General features: G+C 40.3%; 1 protein-coding gene across 1 annotated transcript in view; it reads right to left on the bottom strand.

The window, feature by feature from the left end:
* OBSCN (obscurin, cytoskeletal calmodulin and titin-interacting RhoGEF) overlaps nucleotides 1-19082 on the bottom strand; it is a 937038-nt gene that overhangs the window by 374212 nt on the left and 543744 nt on the right. The window contains 1 exon segment of the mRNA XM_053713767.1: nucleotides 12392-12521. Coding sequence (XP_053569742.1) covers nucleotides 12392-12521 — 130 coding nt within the window.

The raw sequence follows: 19082 nt of genomic DNA, 5'->3' as shown, positions 1-19082 counted from the left end.
CTCTCAACTCTAATTGTGCAGCCTTACGATCTATTAACCTATTTGACACCTGGCGAGTAGTACATACCAACAGAAAAGACTACACTTTTTTCTCACATCCACAACACACGTACTCCAGGTTGGATTACATACTATGTGATCAGGCTCTGCTTTCTGCCCTTGTACATTCTAAAATCACGCACACCTCTTGGTCTGATCACAGTATGGTACATACAGAATTCAAATGGGCTAGCAAACCACATACTACATTCAACTGGAGACTCAATGACCATATACTGACTAACCAAGCAACAGTTGATGACATTAAAAAACTCTCGGCCGAATTCTTCGCCCTAAACAAACCCGAGGACACGACACCTGCGAACAATTGGGAGGCATATAAATGTTTCATCAGGGGGGTAATAATAAAACACACCGCCACACAACGCAAGATTCACAATGCCCAGTTCACCTCATTATCTGACGAACTAACTACCTGTGAAACCACTCTTAGAGCGGATCCATCCTCCGCAACCAAACTCTCCAAATTAAATGACGCTAGAGAAGCCCTAAATAAATTTCTCATTCAAAAAGCCCATATGAGAGCGTTAACTACTAAATCTAAGTTTTTCATAGAAAGTAATAAATCAGGTCGCCTACTGGCCAGGTCCCTTAAAAAACAAAGGCTCTCCAATTTCATTAAGACAATCCGTCACCCATCTGGTGAGACAACCCACAAAAATGAAGAAATTGTCAACTCATTTGCTTCTTACTATAAGCAACTATATAATCTTGCAGATTCCGCATCACAAGACAGGAAAGAGAAAATAGAAACATACTTGAACACTGTCCCTACAACCTCTATCACAGATGTCGATAAACAACTCTTAGACTCTCCCATCACCCTGAGAGACATCAATTTAGTTATTAAGTCCTTACCAAATGGCAAATCCCCAGGCCCAGACGGCCTCACATCTAAATTTTACCAGCTCTTACAAGAACATATAAACCCCCAACTCCTGTCACTTTTTAACGATATAGATCAGGGCGCTGTTTTGCCCAGCTCCCTTCTAGAAGCAGTAATCACGGTGATTCCTAAACCGGGCAAACCCAATGATGTAGTCAGTAACTATAGGCCAATCTCCCTTATAAATATTGATATGAAAATATATGCCAAAATTTTAGCCAATCGCATGAATGAAATATTGCCCAACATAGTCCACCCCGATCAGGTGGGCTTCATTAAGGGGAGAGAGGCGAAAGATAACACTACTAGATTACTTCACTCACTCCAACAAGCCCACCTTACCCGCACACCCCTAACCGTGCTTTCGACGGATGCTGAGAAAGCATTTGACAGGGTGGACTGGCAATTTATGTGGTCCACCCTGTCAAAGTTCGGCTTTTCCGAGCTCTTCATTTCCAGAATAAAGGCCCTTTATCACAACCGAGCGCAAAAATTAAAGTCAACAATAATATTTCCCAACCTTTCCCCATTTCCAATGGCACACGTCAAGGGTGCCCGCTCTCACCCCTACTATTCGCTATCACAGTCGAAATACTGGCACTACAAATTAGACACTGTCATCATATACAAGGCCTAAAATTCGGAGACACTACTCAAAAATGCCTCCTGTTCGCGGACGACGTGATATTCACCTTACAATCCCCAACTACCTCCCTCCCCGCTCTCATACAAATCCTAGACACATACAAACAGGTTTCCAACTTCTCTATTAACATGGAGAAGTCGGGTCTATTGCCAATAAATCTAACCCCTCAAGAAATGCTGTACATTACGCGACAAACAAAGTTCACACTACCAGATAAACTTAAATATCTAGGTCTGACAATCTCCAAAGATCCACACACACTTTTCCAGATAACTTTATCAATCTCCACATGAGCGTTAAATCCTCATTGGAAAACTGGCATAAACAGGGACATTTATCATGGCTAGGGCGCATCAACACGGTGAAGATGATGATAGTCCCCAGATACTTATATCTGTTTCAGGCCCTCCCTCTGACCTTACCGAAACCCTTTCTCTCAGCACAACAAAAAATGATTAACTCCTTTATATGGTCATATAAGCGTCCAAGGATAGCTCAGCACACCATGTATTTGAGTAAAGAAGATGGAGGCCTTGGCGTCCCTAATCTTTCTAATTACTATAAAGCCGCACATTTAGCCAGGGTTATAGCTTGGAATCATGCCAACCCCTCGAAGCTCTGGATACAGATGGAGGGCCACCTAGCTCAGGCTAACCCCATAAGAGACCTCCCCTGGATCCCTAAAGAATCCAGACCTCGCACTATACAAGACAATGACTATATTAAAGCTTCCTTAGAAGTGTGGGATGATGTACTCACTCACACAAAGGGAATCTCTACTGTACTTTCCCCCCTGACCCCCCTCCTTCGATATCACCTCTTTCTCAAGCACGACCTACACTCTCACAACTCAACTAATAGACCTCATGGGTCCCTACCAGTTTATTTAGTGACCGACACCTCGGGAGTCAAGGACAGACTTACCCTTAATGAGAACTAGGCCCACCCTTCCACCGTTGGTACTCCTACCTACAGATTAGGCACGCGATCATCCACTGCCCGCACAAAGAAATGATACTTAGACCCTTGACCACTTTTGAACGGTTATGCACCAACCCGAATATAAATAGAGCACACATCTCTCTAGCATACAAAATACTCAGGGGCTCTTTCCCTGAAAAAAGACCTACATATCTCACTAAGTGGGCAGTTGAACTCCAAGATGACCTTGACACTGAGACCTGGAGACAATGCTTTCGACATACACATTCTGCCTCCCTATCCTTGACCATATCTGAATTAAACTACAAAATATTAGCTCGGTGGTATTTAACCCCTCAGCGCCTGAGATCATATCCTACCGCCTCCTCCAGCTGTTGGAGACGATGCGGGAGGAAGGTACCCTCACCCACATATGGTGGTCGTGCCCCCTCCTACATACCTTCTGGAACCAAGTAGAAAGACACATAGCCCATACTCTGGGGGTACCAATCACACTTTCCCCATCAATTATAATTCTTAATCTAATCCCTAAAATCGCTTGCGTTTACCGCAGAAAGCTGCTTCTCTTAATGCTCTCTTGTGCTAAACGCTTAATCCCTAGGAAATGGAAGACATGTGAGATACCGTCTATTGCCCAATGGAAATCTGAAGTAGATCATGTCCTCACGCTAGAAAGGATGCATTACTGTTATCTAGGTAAACAAGACACGATCTGCAATATCCAATTTATATGGGATCAAGGGTCTTATGTTGACCACACCTAAACAGTCCCCCCGACATTCTATACCCAAAACTTTTATAAGCTACAACTACTTTCCCCCCCATGACCTTAAGGAGAGTAGGCCAGGCGGGACACCATCTCTCCCCCTCCATTCCCCCTCTTAACCCCTATCTCCCTACCCCCGCTTACTAGCACCCTCTATATTCTTTTATATCTTCCAATGATATGTTATGACTCACTTCTTCCTTCAAAAAATCCCAAAACCCTTATGGAAATTGGATTAATCATTAATGATGACTGTCTTTACCGTGAACAGCTATGAGGCTATTGTGATGTAACTGAAACTATATATCTTGTTCATTTTCAATGTACCAATTTTCAATAAAAATCATTTAAACAAAAAAACTGATGAACACTCATTGGTTGTTGTTTATTATTTTTATTTTTATTTTTATGTGTGCCAAGGGGCAATGGGATTGCCTACAATACTAGGTAGGGGAGAATAATATGCTCTGTACAGATAATATTATTTTAGTGGCAGTTGGCGGAGGACTTGTAAATTAATCTATAAATAAGTCCAGGTCTTGCCTCATATTCATGCCTTTTGGGCTTTTTGTCTGTAAGGTAAAGATCCAAAAGGCTTCTTTCCTCTGCAGTTTACTGATTCTGTCACCTCCTCTAATGTCCTTTCCTATGTGATCAATACCTATGAATGAGAATAAATGTTTAATGTGTACGCCATGAGTTCGAAAATGCTTGGCTACAGGTGTTCTGGGGACTTCCTCTTCAAGTGATAATAGATGTTGTCTAATGCGGTCCTTGAGGGGACGTGTGGTAAGGCCTACATATTGTAGGAGACACTGTTGGCATGTGATTAAGTAAATTACAAATTGACTAGTACAATCTATTCTTTGTTTGATTGGGAAAGTCCTACCTGTATTTGAAGATGTAAACTGATCTCTCTTCTGGGTATAATTACAGCTTTTACAAATGCGTCCACACTTGAAAAAGCCTGGATGTGGAGTTAACCAGTTTGTGTTGTGTTGAGGTTTTGAGGTAAAGCTTTTTCTGACTTTATCTCCTACTGTGGGAGCTCTTTTGGCTACACATTTTATTTGCTGTCTAGTTATGTCTTTAAGTTTGTGGTCACTTTGTAGAATGGGCAAATATTTATGTATTATTTTACAAATTTCATCATACTGTCTGCTATACTGGGTGGAGAAGACAATTTCTCTAGTCAGTGTGTTCTGTCTATCACTAGTGCATTTATTTTTATTTTTCCTATTTGTGTTGGCAAATAGTGTACGTCTGTCTAATTTTCCAACCTCTTTTGCTGTTTTTGCCAGAGTGGCCTTATTGTATCCTCTCTCCACAAGCCGGGCAGTAATTTGATCAGCTTGTTCTTGGTACTGTAAAAAATTGGAGCAATTCCTCCGGGCTCTTATATATTGGCCCTTCGGTATGCCTCTTATAGTATGTTTTACATGGCATGAATCTGCCCTCAGTATTGTGTTACGTGCTAGTGCCTTCCTGTAGATAGAGGATACAATGTTGTTGTTAGTATCTATAGTCAGCTGTAAATCTAGATAGGCAATAGATCTAGGGTGGACATTATATGTAAAGCTCAAGTTGAAGGGGTTGGTATTTAGTAAGTCAACTAAATGTTGGGCTTCTCTTTGATTAATGGGGTTCCAGACGATTATTAGGTCGTCTATGAAACGGCCATACACTACTACACATTGTCTCTGAGGGGGAAATCATCGGCATAAATGGTGTTAATTTCCAGCCAACCCATGTATAAGTTAGCATAGGCCGGGGCAAATTTGGCCCCCATGGCTGTGCCGCAGTTTTGTAAGTAGAATTCCCCCCCAGAGACAAAGTATTTGTGGGTCAGTAAAAAATTAGCTGTAGACACTACAAATTCTATAAAGTTGTCAGAGAAGTCAGTGTACGTCTTAGCATATTTCCCAAGGCCTCCAGGCCTTTTTGGTGGGGTATGCTCGAGTATAGAGCTGTCACGTTGATGGTCAGCCATTGGAAAGTAGGTTGCCAATGTATCTTCTCCAGTTGGAGGAGTAAGTGGGCACTGTCTCTAATGTAGCCAGGAAGGGCCATTACAATAGGCTGGAGTACTGAATCCAGCCAGGCTCCAAGTCGCTCACACAGGGACCCTATGCTGGCTACAATGGGCCTCCCAGGGGGTTTTGTGAGGGTTTTGTGAATTTTGGGCACGCCCCTGAAAGTGGGGACTAGAGGGTCTTTAATGGACAGGTATTCCTTTACCTCCTGAGAGATATGCCCCTCTTCCAGTGCCGTGTCCAAAAATGAAAGTAGTTCCTGGCTGAACATTAGTGTGGGGTCATGGCTGAGTTTAGTGTAGGTGTTAGAATTGTCAAGGTGTATTTTTAATTCTTCCACATAGTCTAAGGTGTTTAAAATAACCACCGCCCCTCCCTTGTCCGCCTGGGTCACTACTATATTAGGGTTTTCTTCTAATTCTGCAAGTCCATTCTTTTCTTGTAGTGTGATGTTATGTTTCAATGTGTTTGTCCCTTTCAAGGAGTCATTTAATGCAAGAATGTCTCTCAGTACTGTTTCCTGATATAATTCTATGCTAGTGCTTCTAGCCTGGACTGGATAAAAGTAGGACCTATCCTTATGATTGAAATTATGTGTAGGGGTAGTGTTCCCTGGAGTGGTATGCTGTAGAGTTAACAAAGTGATAAAGTCACACTGGTCTTTGAATAGCAGGCCTGTGTGAGTGTTTTCTGTTTGTGTGGGTAAAGTGGAGAGAGTGAGAGAAGGGTCAGTATCAATTCCAGTAAAGTGCTTTCTTAAGGTAAGCTTACGAACCAACCTATTTACATCTATCACTGTAGAGAAAACATCAAAGTTAGTGGAAAGTGCAAAGGTGAGACCTTTATTCAGAATAGATATTTGTGCAGGTGATAATTGAGTGCTAGACAGATTTATAACATTGCCTATTTCTTTTTGTTTTTTGAGGCTGTCCTGCTGGGGTATCTATGTGGTTGGCTAGTGCTTTCAGGAGTGCTGGTTTGGTTGGGGGTCTTTACCAGGGCTGCTAGTGTGGTTCTGGGTGAGGCAGTAGTGCCTGGTGAGGCTGTAGTGCCTATGTCTGTATCTATAGGTGGTTCTACCAGTTCAGTAGTTGAGGAACTTGCTGATTGAGGGAAAGAGCTCTCAGAATCTACTGTTTCTATACTTGAGAAAGTAACTTTCTTATTAGAATGTGTTCTACGTTTATTGTGTTTGGTTTTGGAAGAATTCGGGTTTACCTTGCCCCTAGCAGGTCTGTGTTGCTGCCAGGAATAAACTATATTGAGGTCATAGTCTTTAGTGTCCCGGTTATACTTAGATACTTTTCTGCTTGACAACTCAATGTCCAATTTATTGATGGTTTCCTCCAATTGCAGTGTATAATCCTTATGCTGGCTAGTTTCCTCAAAGGCTTTAATGCTGTCAGTTATGGTATTAATTTCTGTCAGAATAGATTCTCTCTCTTGTCTCTTATGCCTGAGTAGCTGATTCATCAGGGTAAGAGAACACCTAGTTAGAGTATGGTTCCATTCTTCCATAAACTCAGGTATTTGCTGGGCAAAGGAAGGGAACTTTTTCATTCTCAGGCCGCGTGGCACTTTGCCCTCTTTGATGTATAGGTCCAGGAATTCTGTGTCCCACCAAAGATTAGTTTCCTTATACCTGAGTTTTTCTAGGTTTGAAAATAACATGGGCAGGTTGTCTTCCCTTGGCACTGTAGGAAGAGTGTTAGTCCCTTGCAGAGCTGTGGCTAGAATGAGTCTACGTTTATCCTCATTCAGACCCCCTGTGGGGGTGGTGTCTACTGATTCTAGTGGATCAGTCATTCTGCTCATATAAGATGATGGTATGTCCTGTAGGGTACTGATTGTTTGAGCAAACAAGACAGTTGAAGCAAATAAAGGAGGAGTATCAGACCCTATGGTAACTAAAATCTCCTGTTTGGGATATGTGAAATAAGCCTCCTCGTGTAGAAGGTATTTCCAGTCACAAGGGTCAAGCAATCACTGAAATTACTGAGGTCACCCAATAGTCTTTAGTGTATTTACTTAGTCAAATGCCTTACATACAGTGTGTCTGCCCCCTATAGCTGTTTAGGCCAGCAAACATAAAAGTTATTGCTCAGAGATGCAATGTGTGCACTGTCTTGTTGAGATGCACAATAAAGAATGCAAGTAAAACAACGATTGTGCAAGAAATGCTGGCTGGGCTGTGTAGGCGTGCTATACATGAGAGTTAGGGCAGTATTTGTAAGTATAGGGCTGTCAGTAATTACGGACTAAGCGGGTGTGCTATTGCATCATTACTGTGTTGGCAATTCTTCTTACCGGTCCTGGTTTGGGCTGTCTTCCGAGCTGGAGGGGTGCCCAAGTGTGGAGGATCCCAGTCTGTGTGGAGCTCTTCGTTTCCAGCGGGCTCATGGTGGCCTTTCCGACTAGCCGTATCCGTGCGGTGTAGGTGGCGAGGCGGCGCACTCGATGACGTCACTCGTTAACGTGCGTCGCACCAATGTCCCACTTGTTGATGCTGGAGCTCCGCTGGGTGAAGCCGGCCGTTTGGATGTGCGTCCCCAACTTGACAGCCCTCCAGGGGGCAAATGGGGGAAATCTCCTCCTGGCTGACGAAAAACGTCCCCTCCAGCAGCCGCCGTGAGTAAGGCAAGGACGATCAGAGTGGCGTCCCCAGTTGGAGGTCCTCTCCCCAGGTAAGTCCGGTAGGTGAGCAGTTGCTCATAGGTAGTGAAATTGCAATAGTCTCTTGACAGTAAAGTCAGCTAGTTGCGAGTGCAGTGGCAAACAGGAGATGAGAAGTAAAGGTGATTTGAGTCGCAGTCCTCAGGGCAAGCTCTGCCGTATGCAGTATTAGAAGAAAGAAAGACGAGGAACTGCAGACTGTATTTCCAAAGTGGTTAGTTTAATGAACAGGCAAGTGAAAGACACAGTCACAGTGTGCAGGGCTGGATCTGACGCGTTTCCCGCATGCTCACATGCGCTTCATCAGAGATCTAGTGGTGTTCACCTGCTATCAGGTTAAATACTGGTGTTAGCCAATAGTGTGTAAGCAAAGCCTAATTGATATTGTGTGAATAAACATAGTGTGCAAGTATTTGGTGCAAAAAAGAAAATCTTGAATGTGAAACTCTCAAAAGGAAAAAGTGTTATTAAGCAGTGATTTAGTAGGCTGTGCATGTAATCAAAAAATTAACGTGGTTGTGTATTTATTATAATTAGGTTAGAAAATGGTGACATATTACTAGGAACTAAATACTATATATATATACAGTATCTCACAAAAGTGAGTACACCCCTCACATTTTTGTAAATATTTAATTATATCTTTTCATGTGACAACACTGAAGAAATTACACTTTGCTACAATGTAAAGTAGTGAGTGTACAGCCTGTATAACAGTCTAAATTTGCTGTTCCCTAAAAATAACTCAACACACAGCCATTAATGTCTAAACTGTTGGCAACAAAAGTGATTATACCCCTAAGTGGAAATGTCCAAATTGGGCCCAATTAGCCATCTTCCCTTCCTGCGGTGTCACGTGACTCATTAGTGTTACAAGGTCTCAGGTGTGAATGGGGAGCAGGTGTGTTAAATTTAGTGTTATCGCTCTCACACTCTCTTATGCTGGTCACTGGAAGTTCAACATGGCACCTCATGGCAAAGAACTCTCTTAGGATCTGAAAAAAATAATTGTTGCTCTACATAAAGATGGCCTAGGCTATAAGAAGATTGCCAAGACCCTGAAACTGAGCTGCAGCATGGTGGGCAAGACCATACAGTGGTTTCACAGGACAGGTTCCACTCAGAACAGGCCTCTCCATGGTCGACCAAAGAAGCTGAATGTACATGCTCAACGTCATATCCAGAGGTTGTCTTTGGGAAATAGATGTATGAGTGCTGTCAGCATTGCTGCAGAGGTTGAAGGGGTGGGGGATCAGCCTGTCAGTGCTCAGACCATACGCCGCACACTGCATCAAATTGGTCTGCATAGCTGTCGTCCCAGAAGGAAGCTTCTTCTAAAGATGATGCACAAGAAAGCCTGCAAACAGTTTGCTGAAGACAAGCAGACTAAGGACATGGATTACTGGAACCATGTCCTGTGGTCAAATGAGACCAAGATAAACTTATTTGGTTCAGATGGTGTCAACCATGTGTGACTGCAACCAGGTGAGGAGTACAAAGACAAGTGTGTCTTGCCTATAGTCAAGCATAGTGGTGGGAGTGTCATGGTCTGGGCCTGCATGAGTGCTGCCGGCACTTAAAAGGGCCTTTTGCGGGGCATTGCCCCAAAGAAATCAGCTCTTTTACCTGTAAAAAAAAATACAAACAACCCCACTAAAAGTAAAACCTACCACCCACACAACCAACCCCCCCCAAATTAAAGCCTAACTAAAAAAAAACTAAGCTCCCCATTGCCCTGAAAAGGGCATTTGGATGGGCATTGCCCTTAAAAGGGCATTTAGCTCTATTGCTGCCCAAAGCCCTAACCTAAAAAATAAACCCACCCAATACACCCTTAAAAAATCCTAACACTAACCCCGAAGATTCACTTACCGGGAGAAGTCTTCATCCAAGGGGCAAGATGTCCTCAAGGAAGCCGGCAGAAGTGGTCCTCCAGATGGGCAGAAGTGGTCCTCCAGACAGGCAGAAGTCTTCATCCATACGGCATCTTCTATCTTCATCCTTCCAGCGCGGAGCGGGTCCATCTTCAAGATATCCAACGCGGAGCATCCTCTTCTTCCGACTGATCCAATCAGTCAATAGGATTGAGCTTGCATTCTATTGGCTGTTCCAATCAGCCAATGGAATGCAAGCTCAATCCTATTGGCTGATCCAATCAGCCAAATGGATTTTTTCTACCTTAATTCCGATTGGCTGATAGAATTCTATCAGCAAATTGGAATCTAAGGGACGCCATCTTGGATGACATCATTTAAATGGTACCTTCATTCGTTGTTAGTCCATCAGAAGAAGAGGATGCTCCGCGTCGGATGTCTTGAAGATGGACCCGCTCCACGCCGGAAGGATGAAGATAGAAGATAATGTATGGATGAAGACTTCTGCCTGTCTGGAGGACCACTTCTGCCCATCTGGGGGACCACTTCTGCCGGCTTCCTTGAGGACATCTTGGCGCTTGGATGAAGACTTCTCCCGGTAAGTGAATCTTGGGGGGTTAGTGTTAGGATTTTTTGAAGGGTGTATTGGGTGGGTTTATTGTTTAGGTTAGGGCTTTGGGCCTGCAATAGGGCTAAATGCCCTATTAAGGGCAATGTCCATCCAAATGCCCTCTTCAGGGCAATGGGGAGTTTAGGTTTTTTAGTTAGGCTTTTATTTGGGGGTTGGTTGTGTGGGTGATGGGTTTTACTGTTGGGGGGTTGTTTGTATTTTTTTTACAGGTAAAAGAGCTGATTTATTTGGAGCAATGCCCCGCAAAAGGCCCTTTTAAGGGCTATTGATAGTTTAGTTTAGGCTAGGGTTTTTTTATTTTGGGGGGGGCTTTTTTTTATTTTGATAGGGCTCTTAGATTAGGTGTAATTAGTATAAATATCTTGTAATTTGTTTTTTATTTTCTGTAATTTAGTGTTTGTTTGTTTTGTGATTTAGCTAATTTAATTTATTTAATTGTATTTATTTATGGAATTGATTTAATTGTAGTGTAGTGTTAGGTGTTATTGTAACATAGGTTAGGTTTTATTTTACAGGTAAATTTGTATTTATTTTAGCTTGGTAGTGATTAAATAGTTAATAACTATTTAGTAACTATTCTACCTAGTTAAAATAAATACAAATTTGCCTGTAAAATAAAAATAAAACCTAAGATAGCTACAATGTAACTATTAGTTATATTGTAGCTAGCTTAGGGTTTATTTTATAGGTATTTAGTTTTAAATAGGAATAATTTAGTTAATGATAGTAATTTTATTTAGATTTATTTAAATTATATTTAAGTTAGGGGGTGTTAGGGTTAGACTTAGGTTTAAAGGGTTAATACATTTAGAATAGTGGCAGCGATGTTGGGGATGGCAGATTAGGGGTTAATAAATGTAGGTAGGTGGAGGCGATGTTGGGGGCATCACATTAGGGGTTAATAAATATAATGTAGGTTGCGGCGATGTTAGGGGCGGCAGACTAGGGGTTAATAAGTATACTGTAGGTGGCGGCGATGTTGAGGGCGGCAGACTAGGGGTCAATAAATGTAAGTAGGTAGCGGCGATGTTAGGGACAGCAGATTAGTGGTTAATAATATTTAATAGTGTTTGCGAGGCGGGAGTGCGGCAGTTTAGGGGTTAATATGTTTATTATAGTGGCGGCAATGTCGGGAGCGGCAGATTAGGGGTTAATAATTTTATTATAGTGCTTGCGATTCGGGAGGGCCTCAGTTTAGGGGTTAATAGGTAGTTTATGGGTGTTAGTGTACTTTTTAGCATTTTAGTTATGAGTTTTATGCTACGGCGTTGTAGTGTAAAACTCATAACTACTGACTTTAGAATGCGTTAGGAATCTTGGAGGTAGAGGCTGTACCGCTCACTTTTTGGCCTCCCAGGACAAACCTGTAATACTGGCGCTATGGAAGTCCCACAGAAAAAAGACTTTACAAACTTTACGTAAGTCAGTTTGCGGTAAGGCCAAACAAGTGTGCGGTGCACCTATACCTGCAAGACTCGTAATACCAGTGGTAGTGAAAAAGCAGCGTTAGGACCTGTTAACGCTGCTTTTTCATCTTACCGCAAAACTTGTAATCTAGTCGTATATTTTGCAAAATTATATTTCATGGGAATAAGTTTGAGTCTCTTAAATAAACACAAATGTATTAAATGCCTTGTTTGATTTTGTCTTGCAATTGGCTAACAAATTTGACCATTTCCCAGATTTATTGAAGATAGTGTATATCTCTCAGTTAAAGAGCACAGGCCATCTTTAACATTCCCTATGTGTTAGATGTAGGAGTAATTTGGGATTGTAGAAAAAAATACATACCTTTTATTTCTACACAGAAAAGCCCTCATTATTTACTGCATATAATAAAATAAAGCTTAATCCAATTGTCTATAGTCACTCAAACTTACTTCACATTCATAATGGCCAATATCTTCCTTTGTGGCTTTTTTTATCACAAGCACTAAAACTCCACTTCTGGGCTCAGTAAAAGTTTGGTGTTTGCTGGAATCTGTCAATGGAATTCCATCTCTGTACCACCTGAGATAAGAACAAAGATATATTTATGTATTTTACTGTATTTATCTTAACAATGTTAGTTTGCTTTAGTAAGCTCATCTCTAAAAGCCAAAAGAAAAGTGTTTGTATGTAAAATACTTTGCTTTGGGAAACACAAGATTTTAATTTTAAAGACACTTAATGAAGCATAAAAGAGCAAAAAGAAAATGCTATAATGTGTTGTTATCATGTAACTATGTGTTATCCTCTGTCAAGAGGTTAAACATAGTGTTAGGCTCCAGGGGGCAGGCGTGTCCAGCCATGATAGGCCACAATTCTAGGAGCTCCTGCAATGATATTGTTAATTTGCCAATTATCAATAGATAGGTAACTGTATGCCATACTATTAAGCTCAGACATTGCTGCAGAAGTGTCTGAGGTCTCTAAGGATATATAATTCTATGCCTATGCTTCTGTGGTCCTGGACTGGATTATTGATCTCCTAGGTGACGGTTTATACACGTGGAGCTCAATAACCCCCCCCCCTTGGTTTAGCTTGCCGGGTTAACGCAGCGGGTTCTTACTCATTCATCTAAGCTTCACATTGACCATTGCCCGTTTGCAGGAGCGCGATAATTAACCAGCCATTACAAGTGGCTGGTTATTGCTACCACTAGCTTGCGGTAGAGATCCGATTTGTGGTTAATTTTCTAAAAGTGCCCCCAATAGAGGGCATATTTTTTTATTTTAAAAAATCTAGCATTTTTTATTAATAAAAAAAAAAACTGCACTAGTCAGTTTTGGGGCTTTAAAATTGGTGAGAGTGGGGTGTAAGAAAAAAAGAATAGGCATTGAAAAATGCCTTTAAATTGTGGTCTATGGGATATATGTGTTCTCATAGACCGCAATGTAAATATATTTATTTGCTTATATACATATATGTATGTGTTGATATGTTTATATACACATATTAACACATAAATATATATGTATATACCTGTATGTATATAATCATATACATATATATTTAAAAATGCTGCCCATCGCTGCTCTACTCCCAGGACTGCGCAAGGTTCTGATGTCATGTCTAACGGCATGAGAACGAGGCTCCCATAGGAGCCTATGGAAGTGCGCTCTCATGTAGGCAAACATTATCGTGTGCTGGTATTACAAAGTAGAGCGCTAATATCGCTTGCATGCAAGCGATATTTAGCACTCGCCGGTCCACTTGTAATCTATTCCATTGTTAGGCTCCAGGTCAGCAGCAGACTGCTGGAACTGAGCTGAAGATATTTGGCCAGTCAATGACAAGAGGCATATTTGAATAGCCACCAATCACCGCTAGCACACAATAGTACATTTCTAAGCCTACCAAAGTAAGCTTTACAACAAAGGATACTAAGAGAACAAAGTAAATTTGATAATAGAAGTAAAGTGAAATGTCTCTTAAAAATTGCATGAACGTATAATATACATTGTCATGTCCTTTTAAAGCGGACATTTTTGTCTGTTCAAATGCTTTGCCACACCTGTCACATAATATAATTAACTAGACATTTTCAGGACCGCTATATCATTGTGTACATGGAAAAAATCAGTAAAATAATCTATAATAGTGCTAATATTTCTTTTCATTGCAGCCTTATTAAGATATATTCATGCTGCTTTCTATTTTCTATCAGCCCTGTTTGCATAATAAGACAAAAAATATTTCCTTATAACCTTGTAAAACCCTTTAGAAATGTCAAGCCTGTTACACGAGATAAAAGATCTAGATCATTTGCATAAAGCTATACACGACTTTTGCGTTTAACTGCAACTGCATAAACAAAATGATCTCAACAACAAGTTATCTCACAAAATATCACTCAAATCTTGAAAACTAAAATCATGAACACTCAGAAGACGAATATAAGGATAAAGGATACACCTCAATCTATAAAGATTGTCACATACAACAACATTTTATACTGAAAAATATACATTTTTACTTGTTTACATTCCCAAAGACAAGATATTTAAAGGCACATTACCAAACAATGTCAAGGATGTGAGTGTGTATTGTTATGGCAAAACATTAGTGTTTGGGGATTTGCTGTTACGATTCCAATGTCACAGGTATGATTCTGAATGTTCTAAATGCTGCATAACCACTTGACTGTCAAAGACAACATAAACCTGCAACTTTTTAAATTGTTTTATTCTGATACTAAAGGGATATGGAACCCAAAATGTTTCTTTCATGATTCAGATAGAGTTTAACGTTTTAAAAAAAGGTTCCAATGTATATTTATTATCAAATGTGTTTCATTCTCTTGAATCTTTTGTTGAAAGAGCAGAACCAGGCCCGGATTGAGCATCAGACATACTGGGGAAATGCTTGCTGGGCTGGAGCCGGTGACTGAAGGCCCCGCCCTGCAAAATCACACAACCCGGTGCTGTTTTAAGTAGTATTCTTGGGCCCTAAGGTGAAGAGCTCTCTGGTAGGGAAGCAACATGGTGTGCGCTAAACTGAAGGTACCATGTGCACTGTGCTGCTGAGCCCTGGGCCAGCTAGGCGACATCGGGTTAGTACGCTGGTGATTACGACGCGCTAACCTGATATCTCTTAGCTCAGCCCCATCTATGGCAGCAATTAGTACCTTTTAGCTTGGCCATGAAGCTTACCTGCTGGCACTGATGAAATAATATGCATCATTCTGTTCCCTCAAGAACACGAGCAAGCATGCCTTATACCATGAAGGAACTTTTATAAAAAAAAAATTAAAACTAGTGTCTGTAAGGAGCGTGGGAACAGTAGCCCAGTCTGTCCGGTGAATTGCCAATAAGGAGCCAGACTCTAGGAGGATAGGTTGTCTAATGGTAAGATTGGGAACTACTGACCTAATTTATATGCAGTTATTTGACTTAATGAACAGAATGATCTTCCAACTGTTTTTTGAATTTACAAAGAGTTGCTGCTAATCTTGGGATCCTTGCTTATAATTTTAGTAAAACATTGGACATACTTTTAGGACTAATGAGCTTGTTAATGTTCTATTGTAGAAATTAACAGCTAGATTATAAGCTGTGCGTTAGGCTGAAAGAGCAGCGTTAACAGGTCCTAACGCTGCTTTTTCACTACCGCTGCTATTACGAGTCTTGAAGGTTTAGGGGCACCGCACACTTCTTTGGCCTTACCGCAAAACGACTTATGTAAACTTTGTAAAGCCTTCTTTCTATGGGACTTCCATAGCACCGGTATTACGAGTCTGTCCTGGGAGGCCAAAAAGTGAGCGGAACACCCTACCCTGTCAAGATTCCTAACGCATTTAAAAGTCAGTAGTTAAGAGTTTTTATGGTACAACGCCGTAACATAAAATTCATAACTAAAGTGCTAAAAAGTACACTAACACCCATAAACTACCTATTAACCCCTAAACCGAGGCCCTCCCGCATCACAAACACTATAATTAATTTTTTAACCCTAATCTGCCACTCCGGACACCACCGCCACCTACATTATATTTATAAACCCCTAATCTGCTGCCCCAACATCGCCGACACCTACATTTTATTAACCCCTAATCTGCCACCCCAATGTCGCCGCAACCTACCTACACTGATTAACCCTAATCTGCCGCCCCCAACGTTGCCGCCACTATAATAAACATATTAACCCCTAACCGCTGCACTCCCGCCTCGCAAACATTAGTTAAATATTTTAACCCCTAATCTGCTGTCCCTAACATCGCTGCCACCTACCTACACTTATTAACCCCTAATCTGCAGCCACTATACTAAATTATTAACCCCAAACCTAAGTCTAACCCTAACACTAACACCCCCTAACTTAAATATAATTTAAATAAATCTAAATAAAATTACTATCATTAACTAAATTATTCCTATTTAAAACTAAATACTTACCTATAAAATAAACCCTAAGCTAGCTACAATATAACTAATATTTACATTGTAGCTAGCTTAGGGTTTATTTTTATTTTACAGGCAAGTTTGTATTTATTTTAACTAGGTAGAATAGTTACTAAATAGTTATTAACTATTTACTAACTGCCTAGCTAAAATAAATTCAAATTTACCTGTAAAATAAAACCTAACCTAATTTACAATAACACCTAACCTAACCCTACAATTAAATAAATTAACTAAATTAAATACAATTACCTAAATTAAATTAAATTAAATTAGCTAAAGTACAAAAAACAAACAAACACTAAATTACAGAAAATAATAAACAAATTACAGATATTTAAACTAATTACACCTAATCTAATAGCCCTATCAAAATAAAAAAAGCCCCCTCAAAATAAAAAACCCTAGCCTAAACTAAACTACCAATAGCCCTTAAAAGGGCCTTTTGCGGGGCATTGCCCCAAAGTAATCAGCTCTTTTACCTGTAAAAAAAAATACAAACAACCCCCTCAACAGTAAAACCCACAACCCACACAACCAACCCCCCAAAAAAAAATACTAACTAAAAAAACCTAAGCTCCTCATTGCCCTGAAAAGGGCATTTGGATGGACATTGCCCTTAAAAGGGCAGTTAGCTCTTTTGCAGGCCCAGACCGTAACCTAAAAATAAAACCCACCCAATACACCCTTAAAAAAACCTAACACTATCACCCTAAAGATCGACTTACAGTTCTGAGGACCGGACATCCATCCTCAAGAAGGGCAGAAGTCTTCATCCAACCGGGCCGAAGTCCTCAACGAAGCCGGGAGAAGTCTTCATCCAAGCCGGGCGAAGTGGTCCTCCAGACGGGCAGAAGGCTTTATCCAGACGGCATCTTCTATCTTCATCCATCCTACGCGGAGCGGGTCCATCTTCAAGACATCCGATGATGTTTGGAACAGCCAATAGAATGCAAGCTCAATCCTATTGGCTGATTGGATCAGCCAATAGGATTGAACTTCAATCCTATTGGCTGATTGGATCAGCCAATAGGATTTTTCCTACCTTAATTCCGATTGGCTGATAGAATTCTATCAGAAAATCGGAATCTAAGGGACGCCATCTTGGATGACGTCACTTAAAGAAGCCGTCATTCAGTAAGAAGACTTCGTTTGAAGAGGATGCTCCGCGTCGGATGTCTTGAAGAGGGACCCGCTCCGCGTCGGATGAAAGAAGATGGAAGATGCCGTCTGGATGAAGACTTCTGCCCGTCTGGAGGACCACTTCGCCCGACTTGGATGAAGACTTCTCCCGGCTTCATTGAGGACTTCGGCCCGGTTGGATGAAGACTTCTGCCGCTTCCTTGAGGATGGATGTCCGGTCTTCAGAACTGTAAGTCGATCTTCAGAGGGTTAGTGTTAGGTTTTTTTAAGGGTGTATTGGGTGGGTTTTATTTTTAGGTTAGGGTTTGGGCCTGCAAAAGAGCTAACTGCCCTTTTAAGGGCAATGCCCATCCAAATGCCCTTTTCAGGGCAATGGGGAGCTTAGTTTTTTTTAGATAGTATTTTATTTGGGGGGTTGGTTGTGTGGGTGGTGGGTTTTACTGTTGGGGGGGTGTTTGTATTTTTTTTTACAAGTAAAAGAGCTGATTACTTTGGGGCAACGCCCCGCAAAAGGCCCTTTTAAGGGCTATTGGTAGTTTAGTTTAGGCTAGGGTTTTTTTTTATTTGGGGGGGGCTTTTTTATTTTGATAGGGCTATTAGATTAAGTGTAATTAGTTTAATTATCTGTAATTTGTTCATTATTTTCTGTAATTTAGTGTTTGTTTTTTTGTACTTTAGCTAATTTAGGTGTTATTGTAACTTAGGTTAGGTTTTATTTTACAGGTAAATTTGTATTTTTTTTAGCTGGGTAGTTAGTAAATAGTTAATAACTATTTAGTAACTATTCTACCTAGTTAAAATAAATACAAACTTGCCTGTAAAAAAAAATAAACCCTAAGCTAGCTACAATGTAACTATTAGTTATATTGTAGCTAGCTTAGGGTTTATTTTATAGGTAAGTATTTAGTTTTAATAGGAATATTTTAGTTAATGATAGTAATTTTATTTAGATTTATTTAAATTATTTTTAAGTTAGGGGTGTTAGGGTTAGGGTTAGACTTAGGTTTAGGGGTAGGGATGGCGAATGTTTCTAAACATTCAAAATTTAAAACAAATTTTGATACATTCGTTCGTTCGAAACGAATTTTGAATGTTTATATAACATTCTAACATTCTATTTTTGAATTTTCGTTTTCGAATTTTTCAATAAAATTCGAATATATTTGTTCGAATAATAGAATGTTTAGCTATGTATTCATTCAATTTCGAAATGTAATATTCAAATTCGAATGTGACATTCGAATTCGATTGTGACATTCAAATTTGAAATAGTATTTCTAGTCTACAACTGTGTTTAATAAATGTAATATTCGAATTTGAATGCTACATTCGAATTCGAATATCACATTCGAATTTGAAATAGTATTTCTAGTCTAATACTGTGTTTTAAATGTGATATTCGATTTGAATGTGATATTCGATTAGAATGTGACATTCGAATTCGAAATAGTATTTCTAGTCTAATACTGTGTTTTATGAATGTAATATTCAAATTCGAATGTGACATTCGATTCAAATGTGATATTCGATTTGAATGTGACATTC

The sequence above is a fragment of the Bombina bombina genome, chromosome 5 (genome assembly GCF_027579735.1).
Source record: "Bombina bombina isolate aBomBom1 chromosome 5, aBomBom1.pri, whole genome shotgun sequence".
In the NCBI taxonomy this organism is placed as follows: Eukaryota; Metazoa; Chordata; class Amphibia; order Anura; family Bombinatoridae; genus Bombina; species Bombina bombina.
Note: the sequence above shows the minus strand (reverse complement) of the source record. Positions and strands in the feature narration are given on the sequence as shown.